This window comes from Cynocephalus volans, chromosome 8 (genome assembly GCF_027409185.1).
Source record: "Cynocephalus volans isolate mCynVol1 chromosome 8, mCynVol1.pri, whole genome shotgun sequence".
Taxonomy (NCBI): Eukaryota; Metazoa; Chordata; class Mammalia; order Dermoptera; family Cynocephalidae; genus Cynocephalus; species Cynocephalus volans.
This window is the reverse complement of record NC_084467.1, coordinates 54,189,646-54,210,180: the sequence shown is the minus strand read 5'-3', so window position 1 is coordinate 54,210,180 and position 20,535 is coordinate 54,189,646. Positions and strand designations below refer to the sequence as shown.

Genomic DNA, 20,535 nt, shown 5'->3' with positions numbered 1-20,535 from the left:
AAGAGAAGGAAAAGACAAGCCACAGACTGGGAGAAAATAATTGCAAAATACACATCTGATAAAGAACTTGTATTCATAATATACAAAGAACTCTTAAAACTCAACAATAAGAAACAAACATCCCAATTAAAAAAATGGACAAGTGATACGAACAGACACTGCACCAAAAAAGACATGGCAAATAAGCTTATGAAATGATGCTCAACATCCTATGTCATTAGGGAATTGCAAATTAAAACAACACACCTACTAGAATGGCTAAAATCTGAAGAACTGACAATACAAAATGCTGATGAGAATATGATATAACAGGAATTCTCATTCATTGATGGTAGGAATGCAAAATGGTATGGCCACTTTGAAAAGACAGTCTCACCATACAATTCAGCAATCATTGAACTGAAATGACTTGAAAGGAGTTGAAAACTTGTATCTGCACAAAAACCTGACACAAGTGCTCACAGCAGCAGTATTCATAATTGCCAAAAACTGGAAGCCACCAAAATGTCCTTCAATAGGTAAATGTGTAAACCAACAATGACATGTCCATACAATGGAACGTTACTCAGCAATAAAGAGAAATGAGCTATGAAGCCACAAGAAGACATGGAACAACCTTAAATGCATATTAAGTGAAAGAAGCCAATCTGAAAAGGCTACAAACTGTGTGATTCCAGCTAGACAACACTCTGGAAGAGGCAAAACTATACACAGCCAATAAAAAGATTAGTGGTTGCCATAGCTGTGGGAGGATGAATAGGTAGAAAAATAGATGGAGCACAGGGGATTTTTAGGGCAGTGAAACTATTCTATACAATACTGTAATGGTGGATATATGACATTTTATATTTGTCAAAACTCATAGGATGTACAACACAAGAGTAAATCTAATATAAACCATAGACTTTAGTTAATAATAATGTATCAATATTGGTTCCTCAACTGTACCAAATATACCATGCTAATGAAAGATGTTAATAGTAGGGGAAACCTGTGGGTGAAAAAGGTATATGGGAAATCTTTGTATTTTTTACTCATTTTTTCTGTAAAACTAAAACTGTTCTAAAAGTCAAAGTCTGTTAATAAACAAAACAAAAATAAAGATACCTTTGGGTCTAAGAAAAATTTATTACAATGATCTTACAAATAAATAACACATTTTCTTATAGAGGGGAAGGATAAGTAAAATTAAATTACATATGACAATAAACATTTCAGAACCTAAAAGCCTCCCATTTCTTTGCAGTATTATTAATGTGGGTGATGGAGACATTCCCCCCAAGTAATTCTGTAAGTCAATCATTCTTGAAGACTTTTTGATAGCATGTAGTTTAAGGTTCTGGAGACTAACTGCCTGCATTTGAAACCTAGTTGTGAAACTTTCTTGCTATATAACCTTGGTTAACTTATTTAACCTCTTTGATTCTACTTCCTTATTTGTAAGATGAGAATAATAATACTACTACCTCATAGAGTTGATGTGTGTAAGTGCTTAGATCCGCACCTGGTACATGGTAAGCTCTCAAAAAATGTTAACTATCAACTCTGCTGATTTAATTAAATTATTAAACTAGAATTTTATTGACCAACCACTTTACCATAAAAAAATCATTACTATTCACTCTTATGCAATGTGCTCTAGTGCCAACAAATACAGAATTAAAAGACTGTATCATTAAAGTTCAAGATAATTACATCATCCTATAGATAATACTCTATTATGTATATTATCAATCTTATTAATCAAAGTTTAATATTATAAATCAATAGGGGCCGGCCTGTGGCTCACTCGGGAGAGTGTGGTGCTGATAACACCAAGGCCACGGGTTCGGATCCCACATAGGGATGGCCGGTTGCTCATTGGGTGAGCGTGGTGCTGACAACACCAAGTCAAGGGTTAAGATCCCCTTACCGGTCATCTTTTTAAAAAAATAAATAAATAAATAAATAGACATTTCTTGTTGTTGATTTTATTATTTATACTTTCAGTTAAAAAGACATATACTTTTAAAAAACCCTTCATATTAATAATATTATATTTCTACCCTACTTCCTGTTTAAGTAAACAGATCTGTCAGACTCTCACCTGGCTCACTGACTTTGCCATTTTAAGAACCACATATAACTATCCAAGTGGCAGTATATGTGAGTTAATCTCTCTTCTGACTGAATTCAGGCCTCCTCATACTTTTGTTCTGTGATCTATAGTTGGTTATGGTTTTTTGTCTTTCCCCTATCCCCTTACAGTCCTCGGCTTACATATGCAGGCCCTATCTTCTTCCCAGACTTTTCCTAAGTGACTTTGCCTGATTCCAGTGACTTTCTTTGTCTATCTCAGCCTTATTTGCTTCAATACCTCCATGGATGGACTTTCTTAATTCAACTTAAATACAAAAACATTAAAGAATTCCTAACATGTATAAACAACTTCCTGGAAACCTCTTAATTTTTTAGTATAACTCTAGCTTACTAGCTTTTTGCTGCCCTCTCCTGGGCACAGTTTGTGACTCTTGACCACTTCAGGCCCAGTGGTATCAAGAGCTAGGACAAAGTTTTTTATCTTCTAAGTCCCAAAGAGCGTAGGCTGAAAACTGAAATTATGATTAAGTAACTCACAGTTTCTTTCAATTTAAGTATTACACCAATTATCAGTTTAAGGAAAATAAATGTTTATGTTTTTATGATCTATAAACACTGCTACTATTTTTACACTGTCCTAAATGCTAGATTGTATTCCATGGAGGAGAAGTTTGACTTCTTACTTCTTAGAGATGAAAAGGTGCTATATACTTTTTTACACATACATTAAAAAGAAAAGTGCTTACCTCTGCAGACAGCCCAAGCATCTTCATCACATTTCTCACCACTTGTTCTTAATTCAAAAAAATTATATTCTTCAAGGCTAAGAAGACCATTTCCATCTAAATCAATTACTTCAAATATATCTGATAAAGTTGACCTAAAATTATAAAAATAGCTAATTATTTCTTATCTCTAAGGCAACTAGACAAAGGTTTCTATAAGGATATCTTTCAAAAAGGAAATAATATAATGGGATTAAACAATTTTTGTGAACTACAACATTATCTAAATACAGTTTTAGCTCAGTCTAGTATTACATGAGATAGACAAGCTTCTAAAACAACCATAGTATCTCAACATATAGTAGGAACTCAATGAATAGCAATAGTTCCCTTCTTCTTTTACTCTTTCTGCAATCTACTTTCTTGCTCTCTTCCTGCAGCCAAATCTTATTGCATATATCTAGGGCATAGGAAAACTATATACGTTTTGGATTTCATATTTGTCAGTTATCTAAATCAATAGTACAACTAGCAGGATCTACATGTATTTCTACAAGCAGTGTCTAGTGGGGGAGAAATAGGTAGATGTGTGATTAAAATTGACTTGGTAAATGTGTGGAACCCAGAAATGAATGACAATCACAGACCCGTAGATGGAATCAGTTTACTATCAGATGCCTAGTAAATGGGTTGAGGTGGCTTTTTTTTTGTATATATTTATGGTATACAACGTGATTTTTTTGATACATGTATACATTGTAGAATGACTACATCTAGCTAACATATCCATTATCTCACACACTTATCATCTGGGGGTTTTTTTTGGCAGCTGGCCAGTAGGGGGAACCAAACCCGTGACCTTGGGTTTAGAAGGCTATGCTCTAACCAAGTGAGCTAAGCAGCCAGCCCTCATTTTTTTGTGGTAGAATATTTACAATGTACTTTTAGGAATTTTCAAGTATATAATGCATTATTATTTATTATAATCACCATGTTGGACAAGAGATCACCTGAACTTATTCCTCCTGTCAGCTGTCTAATTTTGTATACCTTAACCAACATTTCTCCGATCCTCCCTCCCAGCCTCCCGCACTCACTCCCTGGCATCTGGTAATCACCATTCTATTCTCTGTTTCTATAAACTTGACTTTTTAAAATTCCATATAAGTTAGATCATGCAGTATTTGTCTTTCTGTGACTGGCTCATTTCACTTAGTATAATGTCCTACAGTTTCATCCATGTTGTCACAATAGTTGAGTTATGAATTAGAATCAGAGGATAGGGTGGGCTAGCCAAAGGAAAGGGGGGAAGACAGGCTATTGATATATATCCATTCTAGACATTATAGTTCCGACCTTAATAAACAAAACTTACCTAAATTCCTCTGTAAGAAATAATTCCCCTGTATCATCTCTATACACAAGTTGGGCTTCTTCTGTTGTTGGTTTTATTTCTTTCCTCAGCCTACAGCCAGTTGTGGAAGGAATTAACCAGTAAATTCCAGGCCCTAGTTCACCAGTCCATCCAAACACCTTTTCTCAAAAGAATTAAACAAAACAAAATAAACATGAATCTTAATCATTTTTACTCTTTCTTATGAAAGGAAAGCGTTAGAAATTATTTTTTAAAATCAGTATTCACCAATTCTATTATAGTTCTATCAATCTTTGCTAGGCTTCAAATTCTTTTTGTTAATTGTAACCCCACTACAAGACCATTAGATGTAGATCTTTTTATATATTTAAAAACAAATGCTTGAAAGTATAACAAGTAAAAAGTTATATCTTCTACATCTTCCCCAATAATCTTCAGAAATGTTTGTTATGCAAATATCTTCAACAGGAAGCAAAGAGATAAATCTTAGGATGATTTTTTTATGCAAACACTGAGCTCCTGTAAAAAAGTAATAATATTCCAGGTTATGGTTTTCTAATTTGATTCAAATATAAATATGTAATTTGTAAATCATTTCAATGACACAAAATAAAAATTAAGTATATTTTAAAAGAGTTCACTGTTTGTATAAATTAACCATATTTATATGAGTCCAATTATGTGGACAAAAGCATTGGAATTTTACTATTATTTATGTAATATGGACTGTAAAACAAGATGCATAATCCTAAGTAAACCTGCCTTATATGAAATTCTGTTTCCTATAAAATGTTGGATATTTATAATGAGTGCCAGGACATCTACATAGGAAAACATTTTATTCTCCTGTTCTACAAAAGAAAGGAAATGGTATTTCTCTATGTTCCTCCTAGGAATTTTTTGGAGCCCAAAAGTTTCCTATAAAAACTAGAGGATCCCCATACCAGCCAACCATCAAAAAAAAGGAAAATAAGAAAAATGAAAAAAAAAACTAAGAGTGTCTGTCAAATATATTAAATCTAAGCATTTTCTAATTGTGTATAATAGCTAAGCAAACAGGTATTTGCCCTTCAGCACAGACTAGCCCAAGGGAATCCTGTCAGATATTGTTTCTAAAAATTTCTTTCAAAATCCATGTATATTTTTAGGTCATCCTGGAGGCTATTATACAAAATAAGTCTGCTCATCTGAATTCTGGGTTCAGCCCTATTTCTGCCCTGATGAATCAAAAGAACCATAATCATCCTAAGGTCACAATGTCCTATTTTGATATAAGAAGCAATCCAATATCACTGAGGGTCATTTTGAACACTACACATTTACCAAATCCATACTTTGGAAACCATAATCTTTTAATTTATTTTATTTTATTTTTGTACTTGGCCCCCATTGCAGGGGCAGACAGACCTCTCCCTGTATAATCTTTTAGACTGGCCAAATGTAGACTGATAATCAGGAGTGAAAAAACAAATCTTGCTGCTTTCCAATATGTGCTATATCATGAAATTCCTTTATCTCTACATATGACCTTGAATTGCTACTGTGGATGGCAAATGGTAAGATTTTCACGGGCACAAAACACTTTCTAAAGAAAATAATTGTGAAACTAAAAACACAAATAAAATATCCTTTGTAAATACGACATATTACAGATAAACAGAAGCCTATATAGTAAAGAAATAAATAGAAACTTATTTGAACTTTATTACAGCCTTGCTATGTACTAACTTTTTTATACAAGCAATCTCATAAGAAAGTAATTTTACCCAAAACAAAATAGGAAAAGCTATTGTTTTAGACAATGCTTTATCAGGAACTTAACTTTGCAGTCAGTTCTGAAGAAGAATTTAGTCAAAACATTAACTTCTGCCATTTTATTTGTTTCTTGCCTATAACTATTCTTGTCTGTTAGGAAGCCTACAATAAAGACTTTTATATAACATTCCATCAGGGAAATGTTTGTCTGTCATTGGGCCTATATAAAGATTAAATATGACATTGCAGTTAGCCCTTGAATAGAATTATTCCTGCTGTTGTGTAGCAATGTATTTTGTAGTCCTCATAAAATAAGTAGCCACATTTATGTATCTGCCTCATATATTTGGCCTCTGAGTAAATATATAATTAGGAAAGATCAGAACAACACCATGGGCAACATATAAAAACATTTAAAAGCATTTCTTCATATCAATCTATTTTTGAACGCTATGAGTCAAGCCTGAGGATAGTAATCTTGAAGTTTTTCTGTTTTGCACTAGCAATATAAGGAAGACAAACATCTACAGCAACTTTTCCAAAGTCTTGAATTGCTTGTATTTAAGGATAAAAAAAATCGACTGTCATCAACCTTTTTCATTGAGTATAACAAAAAAAATGTTTACATGTAAGGCATCAGGGCATTTAAAGAAGAGAAAAGTAAAGCACAATTTCACACAATTTATAAGTTACAAAGCCAAGACTGCCAATCAATCCTCAATTCTTAACAAATCTCAGCAAACAGGAAAAAGTCTTTCATAATTAACAAAACATATATAATATCTATGGTGTTTAAGTTCCGTATATAGCTTAATTGGAAGGGAGAATATAAAAGTTTAAAAAATAAAATATATATAGAAAAACTATTATTTTCTCCAAATTTGAGTTCATACTATATTTTAAAATTAAACATCACAAAATAAATATGTATACTTCTCTATTTCGTAGTTCAGTAAAACACACGAACTGTAGATTTGCTTGACTCTCACTTTCCTTAAGAATATACAAGGCAGTGTCAACTGATAACCAACGGGATGGTTTTCCTATAAACAAAAAAACCCAAACACCATAAAATAAGTAATCACTACTTACTCTTTCCTATCTAAAAAAGATGTTAGTGGTTTATTCCCCACACAGATTTTTCTTTTTAGAAATACACATCCCATTTGTATATTTAAACATCATAGCATTTGCAATAAGGCACATAACTATATATGGTAACCTTGTAAAAAAAATCCTCTACATGCTCACTTTCTAAAAATCATAACTTTTCTTGAACTCATCAAGCACTGAGGTTATAAGACATCCAAGTAGCCTGAAATCCAATGAAAAACTGACCCTTTCAGGGAGACATAAGATATAAGCACTAGCTTACCTGTACAGCACAGAAGCAAGAGATGTCAGACAGGATCTGTGTGTTGACAACTCCAAAATCTCTATCTTTTCTCTGAATGTTAGACCAACATAACCAAATGACTATTTGACATTGCCACTCGGATTTCTATTCCAAAACTGAACTCCTGACCTCTTCAAACCCCTTTTAAAAACTGTCCATCTACACTCTTCTTTATCTCAGTTAATGGTAAGTTACTTCTTCCAGTTGTTCAGGTCAGCTTTAACTTTTCTCTTCTCTCACATATCAAAACCAATCCTTAGGAAATCCTATGGTTCTACCTTCAAAACATATCCAGAATCTCTACTGTCCCCTCTCCTGCCTATACCCTGGTTCACAGCATCACCAGTCCTCTCCTAGAGTTCTGCAATAACATCCCAGCTAGACTCCTTGTTTTCTGCTCAGTATCCTTCAGTCTATTTTCAATAGTGACCTGACTTTTCTTGTTAAATATGTCAGGTTATATCCTGACTTCTACTCAAAATCCTCTAATGAAGTAGCGTTGCAAGCATGTCGCTCTGACCCTAACAATAAGGAAAAGTGGATGAACTAAAAAATCATAACTGTTCTTGAACCCATCAGAGCTGAGGTAATAAGGCAATGAAATAGCCTAAAATCCAAGGAAAGATCTTTCCAGGGAGAGATGGGATGCGAGAACTGGCTTACGTGTGGTAGAGCACAGGAGGAAGATACGTCAGGCACCATACGAGTGCAAGAAGAAGAAAGAAGACAGAAGAAATGTTTGAGGAAATAAAGGCAGAGAATTTTCTGGAAAGAATGAAAGACCACAAGCCACAAATCCCAGAAGCTCACAGAACCCTAAGTAGAATAAATATAAAAAAAATTAAAATAACAACAGCATCAACAACAAAACCAAAAAACACCTAGATTCATATTCAAACTGCTAAAAATCAAAGATAAAGAGAAAATGCTTTACTGGTCAGCCACCAAAAAAAAAAAAAAAAAAAGAGAGAAAGAAAATCTTAACCACAGCCATGGGAAAAATACCTCATATGAAATGAAGGAAAAAAACCTCAGTTAGCTTAGTAAAAGACCACATCATCCCGGCAAACAAAATCTCTACGTGATTTTGTTTTTGTTCCTCCCCTTGTCCTTGTTTTCATCATCTATCACTCTCTATTTATTCACTCCATCCTAGACACTCTAGACTCCATTCTTTTAACACCAGCACACTCTCACCTCAGAGCCTCTGCACAGAGTATTTTCTCTGTCTGGAATGCTCTGCCACCTTCTCCACTCTTCACCCATCCTTTCTACCAGCCCTACACCCACAAATCTTACTCCCTTGCCTCCTGTGGAAGACAACAAAAATGGCTGTCCCCCTCTGTATCCACAGCCTTTCACAATGTGACTTTGCAGTTTGTCTATCAAGAGATCAAGTCTATTTCCCTACCCTATGCATCTGGATTTGCCCTGTGACTTGCTGTGAACAACAGAATGTAACAGAAGTAACATTGTGCCAGTTCTGAGCCCAGACCTATTGTGTTTCTGCTTTTTTCCCTCAGATTCCTGTTACCTCTTGAGAACAAGTCCAGGCTAGCTTACCAGAGGATGAGAGATTATATGAAGCACAGTCAAGTTGTCTCAGTTGAGACCCCATATACAGGAAAGAACACAGCCAAGTTCAGCAAAGCCAGCCAGCAGCTAACCTATAGCTGACCACAAATGTTGAGTGAGCCCTACAAAAAAAAGCCAAGCCTGGCTCAGGCTAACAGAACTGAATAGCAGGCCTACAGACTCATGAGTAAACAAGTGTTTAATTGTTTTAAGCCACTGAATTTTGGGGTAGTTTGTTATGCGGCAGTTAATAATTGATACACCTCATTCAAAGTCTCAGTTCATATGTCACTGTCTTAATGAGGCATAAACTAACCTCTCCATTTCAATGACAACCCATATTCACTCGACATTCAAAATCCCCCCTTCATGTTTTTCTCATAGCAATTATACTTTCTAATATGTCATTTACTGTTTTTATTACATTTATTATTTATTTTTGCCCCACTAAAATGTTAGTTTATGAAAGCAGAGATTTTTGTCTTTTTTATCCTCTAATGTATCCTAAACACCTAAATTGATGTTTGGTATATAAGGCCCTCAATAAATACTTGATAAATAAATGAATAAAGGAATCTTATTCATAAAAATATAGAGAATTTACAACTACACTGAATTTTCAGGGCTATCTTGATTCTCTTCTCTGAAAAATTACCATCGTAATTGTCATTTAAAAGTATCAATCACCAAATATTTTAAGTACCCTACAAGATGTACAGTGAAAACTTTCAAAATCTCTACTTTAGGAGGGAAAAAGAATAGAGGTATGTTTGGGGAATCCTCTAGTAAGAGAATGTTTTTATGCACACATCATAAAGATTAATTTTGAACAATCAACATTAAAAGCACATCTAGGGAAAGCACCCTTATAGACATCTTTCACTGATTAAAAATTATATAATAACCATTCTAGTCACTAGGAAATAATTAATTTTTATATAGAAAAGAATATTACCATGAATGCAAAGATTATTAATAAAGATTGGCTAAGTCATAGACATAGGACTTTGAAGGTATTAAAAAACACTTACAGTTTTATATTGTCCCAAATTATGCTCCTACAGAACTTCTCTTAGACATTAATTTTTAAAAATTGATAAATAAAAAAGCTAAGATTAATTAGCAAATAAAAAGTTAATTCTATATCATGAGTAAACCAGGTAACATTTTTTTTTTCAGTAAGCCATGCTTTAAACATATACACAAAGCAATTTACTCACTTTGCATAATACCATGTATAAACACTTTCTTTCTTGAAATGTAACCATATGTTTCCTACTTAAGCATATTATTTTCTTCACTAACTAGGACTACTGAATCCTTACATAAGTATTTTCAGAGGTACATATTGATATTTTTAAAATATACAGAAAATTTAAACTTGCCTTCAACTTGACTTAAGTTTAATGGCTTAATTGTTAGATAAACCATGGACCTCTGAGCTATTTGCATCTTGTACTGATGACTAATGATTTCACCATCCTCTTCTACAAAGAAGCAACCTTTTGACTGTACGCATTGCCAGTCCTAAAATGAAGAAAAAAGTTTTTTCAAACAATATTAAATGTTTCCAGCATGCATAATAATGAGGAAAAACCCAAGGAGGATATAAAACAAATGTCATATACAGTCAGTACTCTCTAGGAATGTGCAACATAGGAAGTAAAAAATAGGCATGACACAATTCAATTATAATTGGTGACAGTATATGGTTGAGACAAAAAAAGAATTATACATGCAAAACAATACTATAATCCTGGTTCCTAAAATAGTGCCTAGCACATTGTAGGTGCTCAACAAATACTTATTGCCTGACTGGGTGGGAGGGATATTGATATCAGTGAACTATACCATGAGGGATCAACAGCATTTAGGAAATAAAAAGTTAGGAAAAGACATAATGGAGAGAAGAAATAAGAAAAACAAGGTTCATGAGAGTGGGAGAAGTATCGAAGCAAGGTAATAAATAAATACACTGCTATAATAATCCAGCTGAGATTAGTGCTAGGAGCATAGTAAGAATGAAGAAAGACTGCTAAAACAAATATATTGAAAGAAAAACATGATAAGACTCTGTGTTCAAAGATAAAGTATACAGCAACCAAAATAATTGTTTCAAGTCTAGGTAACTAGAAGAATGCTGAATACAAATTTCAAAGCTACAGAGAATTCTGATAAATATAAAATAACAGTTTTGAGAAAGATCTTTCTGTACTGGCTCTACTATCAGTCTAGCCAAATCTTTTTTCCTAGTCTGAATTAATATGTCTATGTGGTATCTCATAAGTATAATTAAATAAACTTGAAAATGCACCTTAGGCAGAAAGTAAAAAATTCTTTGCTGAAGCTATGAGAAATTGAGCCATTACCATAGAGGTGTGCAAGAACGCTTTTCACTTTATCATTTGTAACATAAGACATATGTGTGTTCTCCTAATGACTTCTATAAACAGAGTATTAATGAGGCTTTGAAATGACTTTATAAAGGAAGATTTTGAAAAATTATCTGTAAGGATATTTAGATAAGTTCAAGGCTTTAAAAACATTGGTAACTACTAAAAAGGTGTACATTAGCTCTATAACAATAGCATCACAAATATATTTAATCTATTACAGAAAAATTTAGTATGGCACAGAAAACGCAAGACCAAAGATTATTTACATTGAGATCGACTTCTTATTTTAAAGGCTAACTATATAACATATATTTACACATCCTTTTTCTTTTATACATCATAATTGTTTTCTTTTAATACCTATTTGTACGTATTTGTGGAGTACAATGTGTTGTTTCAGTATATGCATATACTGCGCAATGATTCACTTAGGGTAGATAGCTTAGTTTTGTACCCATTAATCCACCGTTTTTCCTCCTCCCCACTTTCCCTGTCACTGGTAACCATTATTCTACTCTCTACTTCTTTGAGAACCACATTTTTTTTTAAGATTCCACATATGAGTGATACCATCTGGTATTTGTCTTTTCGTGCCTGACTTATTTCACTTAACATGATGGTTTCCATATTTTATATTATTTTAATATATTTAAAATAAGAAATTTAAAATTAGAAAATAATCCCTATAATTCTACCATCTTACTTTGATTTTTATGCAGTCCTTTCTAATACTGGCCTGATGTAGAAACCTATTTTTTACATTCTAATAAACACCATTTTATGTTCTGATTTTAAATTTTATCTTATACACAAAATATTTTACTGTTGAAAAAGAATCAAGTTGGAAAACTCACACTTTCTGATTTCAATACTTCTAGAAATCTACAGTAACAAAAACAATGTGGTACCGGCATAAAGACAGACATATAAGATCAATAGAAGAGAATGGATATCTCAGACATAAACCCTCACATATGGGCCAATGATTTTCACCAAGGGTGCCAAGACCATTCAGTGAGGGAAAGGACAGTCTTTTAAACAAATGGCATTGGGAAAACAGGATACCTACATGCATAAGAATGAATTTGGACCCTCAGCTTATGCTATATCAAAGATTAACTCAAAAGGACTGAAGACCTAAACATAACTGCTAAAACTATAAAACTCTGAGAAGAAAACAGAGGAGGAAACCTAACAGTGGATTTAGGAATGATTTCTTGGACACGACACCAAAAGCACAGGCAACAAAAGAAAAATTAGATAAACTGGACTTTAACAAAATTAAAAACTTTTGTGTATCAAAGTGAAAAGGCACAGAGTGAAAAGGCAACCTATGAAATGGTGGAAATTATTTGCAAATCATCTATCTGAAAAAGGATTAATATCTAGAATATATAAAGAACTCCTACAACCCAACAATAACAAAACAAATAACTAGATTTTTTAAATATGCAAAGAAATTGAATGGCCATCTCTCCAAAGAAGATATGCATATGGCCAATAAGCACATAAAAAGATCTCAACATCACTAATCATTAGGGAAAGGCAAATTAATCACACCCATTATGATAGTTATTACCAAAAGTCCAGAAAATGAGTGTTGGTGAGTATATGGAAAAACTGGAACCTTTGTGCATTGCTCACAGGAATGTAAAATGGTGAAGCCACTGTGGAAAACATTATGGCAGTTCTTCAAAAAATTAAACATAGAATTCCATATGATCTAGCAATTCCACTTCTGGGTATATACCCAAAAGATTTGAAAGCAGTGACTTAAACAGGTATTTGTACATCAACATTCATAGCACCACTGCTCACAATAGTCAAAAGGTGAAAACAACCCAAATGTCCATCGATGATAAATAGATATACAAAACATGGTATACACACACAATGAAATATAATTCAGCCTAAAAAGAAATGAAATTCTGACACATTCTACACATAGATAAACCCTGAAGACATTATGCTAAGTGAATAAGGCAGACACAAAAGGACAAACACTATATGATTCCACTTATATGAGGTATTCAGAGTGGTCAAATTCAGAGAGACAAAAAGTAGAATGATAGTTGTCAGGGACTTAGGGAAGGGGAAAATGGGGACTTATTGTTTAGTGGGTAGAGTTTCAGATGAAAAAGTTCTAGAGATGGATGGTAGTGATGGTTGTACAACAGTGTGAATGAACAATGCTATAGAACTATACACTTACAAATGGGTAAAATGGTAAATTTTTATTATACCACAAGAAAAACCATTTTGCTATGCAATATTCAAAATTTCAATTTAACTGGTTCTATGATTAAAAATTGATTTGGTATATCATTACTTATTTAACTATTTCTAAAATGTTGAATATTTAGTTCATTTTCAATTTCTCATCAGTATAAATAATACTAAACTAAATGCTATTTTATGTAAATGTTTTTCTTCTGATGAATGATTTCCCTGAGAACTTCTAGGCAAAAAGTATGTATGTCTTTAAGGCTACTGACATGTATTCCCATATTGCTTTGTAAACAGTGATGCCAATTTTATAAGACCACCAATGGTATATCATGTAATAATTTTACTATTATTTAGTCAGTACTGTATTATCATAAAAAAAATTGGGTGGTGGTGAGGGATGATTTCTTAGGCCAGGTGTAGGTACATAAAACATCTATTATAATATTCCATATATTTTTTATATGCCTGAAGTAACTGACAGTAAAAAATGGTATTATAATAACTTTTGCATTAATTTGAATTTCTCTGATTACTACTAGCAAGGTTGAACATTTCCTGATGTGCTTATTATTTTTGTTTCCTTCTTGTGTTGAAATGCCTATTCATCTCCTATTCTCATGGCTCTATTGCAGACTTGGCATTTTTCTTACATATTTTAATAAATTCTTTTGACTATTTCAGATATTAACCATTCTTTTATTTTCTCTATTTTCTTTTATTTTAGTTTTATCTCTCAGCTTATATGTTTTCCATTTTTAGTTTTATCTTTTCTTTGGAACTTTCTTCTTAAATCAAATTTTAAGATTTTATCATTACTGCTGAATATTACTCAAGCTTTTAACCAGTCATTAGTCTCATATTCTGTCACACGTTTAGGTTATAAAAGATACGTGTATTTTTAATTCTGAGCAATTAAGATGTGACCTTAAATTATTGGAATTCATCTTCTTTAGTATATTGCCTATGACAAAAACCAATTATTATAGGGCCGGCCCTTGGCTCACTCGGGAGAGTGCGGTGCTGATAACACCAAGGCCGCGAGTTCAGATCCTATATAGGGATGGCCGGTGCGCTCACTGGCTTAGAGTGGTGTGAAACGCCACTGAGCCAAGGGTTACAATCCCCTTAACGGTCGGGAAAAAAAAAAAAGTTATATATGACATTTCAACAACATCCCTATGAGACAATATGGGGTAGATATAAATTAATCATTTAATAAACAGAAAAACTGAGGTACCCAGAGGTTACATATATTCAATATTTTACAAGGAGTTTATAGAAATATTAGGTCTAGAGTCCAAAAATTTTGGGTCAACGCTTTTACCATTAGGTCACGTTTCCAAAAGAAAACATACTCAGGGTACCAAATTCAAAATTTTTATTATCTCTAACACAATGAGGTTCAAACTTGGGCTTGAGCCAAAAGTTTAAGTTCAACTATTAATGATGAGTCAGAATATGCACAGACTTTGATTTAGCTTCCCTGTAAATCTCTTGGATAGGAACATGTATGGACTAACAACAGAAGCTGACATAAGTTCAGAGCCAATTGGCCTTAACATAATCGACATGACCTTGGATAATGATGACTGCTAAAGACAAGAAAAGGAAGATATGAGTATACAGTACTTAGACAAGATATCCTTCCAGACAGTTCAGTTTGAACTATCATTCTGACATTAAATGAAAAACATTTAAAATGTTTTCCTTCAGTTATTATTATAGCATTATCACATGGGACTTCATCCAATTTATGAATATATTTTTTATATCTACCTATCTAGAATAGTAAGGGATACTAGTATAGAATTACAGATTAAAGGTAGGAATCTAAAAAGCAATCTAGTCCATACTTCTCTTTTGATTGATGAGAAAGTCTGAAAAATAAAGTGATAAGAATAATGTCATGGGTCTCATTGATTACAGAACCAGAGCTGGAACCTAGGTCTCCTTACTTTCTCTCCAGTATACCAGTTCTGTTCTATGTCACATTTAAATATCTGCCATGATTTTTTTTAAAAAACAAGTTTTTAAAAAAACTTCATGTTTAGATATTATTATAATAAAGCATGATAAAGCATTATCATTCTGGCTTATCCATATATTTGTGTTAAGATAAACTTAATTATTTGTCTTTCTTATCCCAAAATATAGGTTTTAGTAGCTGCAAAATTTCTTAAATGTGTATTGTAAACATGGGCGTAGCACCCCCCTAGTTTAAGAAAACGTTTAAATAAAATTGTAAAAAATAATGTACTTTAGCACACTGGTAGTGAACATAATTTGTGCTATTTGGAAAATTCAAAGATGGAAGAATTTTTCCATGTGCTGATGGTACTTCTGGGGACAGTGCCATAAGCTGACAGGAGATGGCTTTATAAAATTTAGCTGGGGAGCAAGTTAAACATGTTTATTAGAAGTCTTTCCTAACTTCCAATTCTACAAAATAAGGCTATGTTAGAAGAGAATTCATAAATTACATTGGAAAGACAGCCAAACTGCATATTACAATATTATACATTGGGTGATAAGGCTGGAAAATGGTAGAACAACAGCCATTATAAAACAGAAGTAAGACAAATGCCACATCATTTATATCAAACAAACTTCAGTGTAATGATAGGATTAATTTGAATATTAAATAACATTTTTAGGAGAATTTGTACCTCTGTTTAAAAGGAAGCATTCAATTTTTTAAGATCTACCGGAGTTATTAAATACACAATGCTTATTTAACCTAAAATTTTCTTGAAAAGAAATAGATGTTCGATCACACAAAGCTCTAGGATCTAGACTAAAATGTTATAAGTTAAAAGAAAAAAGTTCTGACAAATTGGCTGGCTCATCCCAATAAATCAATTTGAAAGGATTATATATTAAGTTGGCAGTTTGAGTATTATGAGAAAAATGGAAGAAGGTTGAGTTAAAAAAATTTTTTAGAATGCTAGAGTAAGAAATTCCATGTATGACGTAATTTTTTGACAAAAGGAACAAAGTAATAGCTTGTAATTCTTACATAGGGCATGAGATGGTGCTATATTCTACCAATTCAAGTAAATTCATATAAATGCAAACAGAACTATTACTTCATTTATTTGTCCTATACAAATTTTACTTATTTTCATGCATAATGTATAAGCAAATGCTGAAAAGCACAAACTACAAATAGTAAAGCAGAAAATTCTAGCTATCAAAACAAATATATTAGTAAAATTACATTTTTCTTGGAACACTGTAGTGAATAAACATGATTTGTTTTGACGATTCTGTACAATTGCTAAAATTTTAGGTAAGGAAGAATTATTAAGCAGTAGATCTGCCATAGATATAGTCAGAGGAGGAATTTATATCATCATCATCATCATCATCATCACTTTTTTTTAAATAAAGATATCCTATGTCACATACTTAGAAAGCTATTTGCTTTTCAGTATATTAAGACAAATAGATAAATAGATAGTTATTGAACTGTTTGTTATTAATGCATTATAAACTATACATGCTTAAAAATAAAAGGTTAAATTGATGATTTATAAAAGGAAAAATTGATATAGATTGGCACCTAATTGACAGGATAGATTGATCAACATTTTGAAAATGTGAGAAAACATTGCAATAAAATTATTTGGAGCTTTCACAAAAATTAACAGACAACAAACCATTTTGAGTTTTAAAGGTTTATATTTGTATTGTTAGACATATATATATATATAATATGTATGATGCACAACACATACATATGTTGTACATTTGCTATGCAATATATATAGACATTTATAACATATAGGTTTTACCACATATGTATTGTGTGTGCATATGTTGTACAACATATAGTACACATGTAAAAAATACATGTAGGCATATTCTAATTATGAGTCTGAATACAGCATGGGAAGTATTTCATCTCTGGAGTTTACAACTTATGGTTTGGTGCTTACTCTAATTCTAGCTGTGACTGGCCTTAGCAAGGAAGTTGAAGCTATTCCTTTCTCAAAGGAAAATTCCTGACATCCCTTGGCACATTATAGAACCTCAGCATATCAACAGAATTGAGGATTAAATAAAGAATGGTAACACGGTATCTAAGTATGGCCAATAGAGAGTTATATATGTATAGTCCCTGTGAGGGTCTTATTTTCCTCCTGTAATTCAAGTCCTTTACCAATTGTGTGGAATTATGGTTTAAAATCTAGCTTATTCTTACCCTGTTACAATTTTCTAATTTCTGAAAAGTCCCTCCTTCTCTGTCCCAATTCCATACTTCTCTGTTTCCCATGAAATTGAGATACCCAAACTCATTTAAAATAGATTTAAAGTATTTGAAGACAATTAATTTAACAATCCTTTTAGCAATTTATTCTTTTTTTAAAAATTTTTTTACTTTATTTATTTATTTTTTTTAAAAGATGACCGGTAAGGGGATCTTAACCCTTGACTTGGTGTTGTCAGCACCACGCTCAGCCAGTGAGCGAACCGGCCATCCCTATATGGGATCCGAACCCGGGGCCCTGGTGTTATCAGCACCGCACTCTCCCGAGTGAGCCACGGGCCGGCCCAGCAATTTATTCTTATATTCATAACCAAGTCCTCAGAGTGGTTATAAAACCTCAGAAATGTATAAAATTTATGTAATTAAAAAAATAACTTCAAAGTAAAATGCAAACAAAGAACTGAATCCTCCTGAATAACAAAAGGGTGATATATATTTTTTAAAAATCATTTCAGCTCATCTAAGAAACACCAGATAGTAAACAACAATGGGCAATATCAAAATCAGAAACTGGATGTAAAAAGGTAAGAAATACAGGGCTATCCAATATTTCAAAAGATATTAAATTTTATATGAGAGTCACAGAATTTAAAAGTTGAGAGTATGCCATCTTCTTTTAATCATTAAATTCTCTTAGTACCTTTTACCCAATTCCCAAATTATCAGATGCACCCTATTATTTAGATGCACCTTTCTGTGCTCTTGATGTTTTAGATGCAAAACTTTCTTGTTATATAGTTGCAATGGCCTAACAACTAATAATTTGGGCATTTTTTATTAGATCTGCCCCTTCCTTACTACATTCAGGTAATACCCTAGGCCAAACTATCAACACTTTATATGAGGGGTCTTCAAAAAGTTCATGAAAAGGTTGGTATTATCTTCTAATTCTGTTTTTCCACAAACTTTTTGAAGTACCCTCATATCTGGATAACTCTATCAGTTTCTCAGATAGTCTCTTTAATTTGAGGTCTCCATATACAATATAATAGTAGAATAACTTTTTTAAAAATATATTTTCTTTGTGTCATTCCCATTTAAAGACCTACAGTCATTTCTTAGTCTTGAAATAATATTAACACTATTATTTATTAAAGTGAATACTATGTCCCTGGCACTGTGCTAAATGCTTCACATATGTTAGATGACTTAAATCTTTCTAAATCACACTAAATATAATTATTCCCAAATTACAGATAAGGAAACTGAAAGTCAGAAGGGCTGCTGACTACCTTACCCAAGGTCACACAGTTATTAAGTGACAAAGCTAAGATTCCAGCTCAGGTCTGTCTCTATCCAAAGGTCTTAATCAACACCTAGAGCACTGCTTGGCACAGAGTAGTCACTCAATAATACTCGTCAAATGTATGTATAAATAAAATACTATGCTATACTATTTTAGTATACTGTTAATAATCAAATGAAATTTTCTGTTTTTTAATTCAAGGCCCGTATTTTACTAAGCAAAATAGATGGCATACATTAGCTGCTTAGTAATATTTGTTGAACTGAAGTAAATTAAAGAAACTGTATTGGTATGGGCCCAATTAATGACACAGAGAAGAAGTCTTATTATGATTTAATATAATCCATATTTATTTATAGCTCTCTTTACACTGGCTAAAATTATGTTTATTTTCACTTTGAATCAGGTAAACATAATTATTTAACTAAGTTAATTTTATTAGCCTTTAAGTTAGTTGCAAAACACAAAAAGTTCCATTGGTGGAAGATAATATTGTTGGAACAGTAAATATTGTGTGTGAACATGTTGGACATGCACACCAAATTGCTTAGGGTGTATGGATTCCTAAACAGTCTGAACAAAATTCCTTGGAGATAATGTTTTAAAATTTTAATATAGAACAAATGTCACTGTCTAGCAATTTAAAGATATAAGGGACTTCAGAGTTCAATAACAAATACAGAGTTGTTATTTGAAACAAAAATGTAACTCTTGAGAACAATCAGTTCAGTTTTCTAACAGCAGTTATAGTATGTGGTCATAACCATTTTCCCCCTTTTACAGAGGTCTCTAGGTGCACATTTTTAATGTATCCTAGCAGTTTCCAGTTAATGTTTTATATTTCTGTAACTATTATTTTCTGTTGAAAGAAAACTAGTAAAGGTTGAGTCTAGAAAGGGAAAACAAAGAAAGAAGATCAATATTAACACTCTACAAATATTGACTTAGCAAAGTGACTTTGCTGTCTTTCTCATAGGAATTCATATTGAATGAATGATTTATTTATAAGAAACACCTATGGAAAGTATTGTTAAACAAAAGAAAAAATTCGCTTACCAACATATATAATTAGATAATCTACTCATCAAGGGTCATCATTTTCAAACTGAAGCTCCTATAATAGTATTCTTATTCATTATTTTTACTTAAAAAGTATTATAACTGGCTTATAGGTAGAAATGCTGCATTCCAAAGAAAAATCTCAAAGAATTACTTCACAAATTTTACTAGTTCTCTGTAGACACTGAATAGTTATGAATAAAATTACTGTCAAGTTTTCTTGGAAAAAGTCATATCTATTAATTTAAAATACTGTACCTTTATTAAGCTTGGCTCAGTTAACTTTGAGTTTCGGTTACTATTAGCACCCATGGTAATTGTGAAAGAAAGAGATGTTTTGAACGTTCTAGTTGCAGACAGTAAAGAACTCCTGGTGTCACCTGTAACAAGTAATAGTTATATGATCTCACCTTATGAAAAGTCAATTGGT

General features: G+C 32.4%; 1 protein-coding gene across 1 annotated transcript in view; it reads right to left on the bottom strand.

The window, feature by feature from the left end:
• EFCAB7 (EF-hand calcium binding domain 7) overlaps positions 1-20,535 on the bottom strand; it is a 43,838-nt gene that overhangs the window by 15,015 nt on the left and 8,288 nt on the right. Inside the window, exons 6-10 of the mRNA XM_063106415.1 lie at positions 20,364-20,485; positions 10,291-10,432; positions 6,868-6,977; positions 4,180-4,337; positions 2,826-2,959 (exon numbers count right to left, since the gene is read on the bottom strand). Of these exons, the coding sequence (XP_062962485.1) occupies positions 2,826-2,959; positions 4,180-4,337; positions 6,868-6,977; positions 10,291-10,432; positions 20,364-20,485 (666 nt within the window). The remainder of the gene's footprint in view (positions 1-2,825; positions 2,960-4,179; positions 4,338-6,867; positions 6,978-10,290; positions 10,433-20,363; positions 20,486-20,535) is intronic.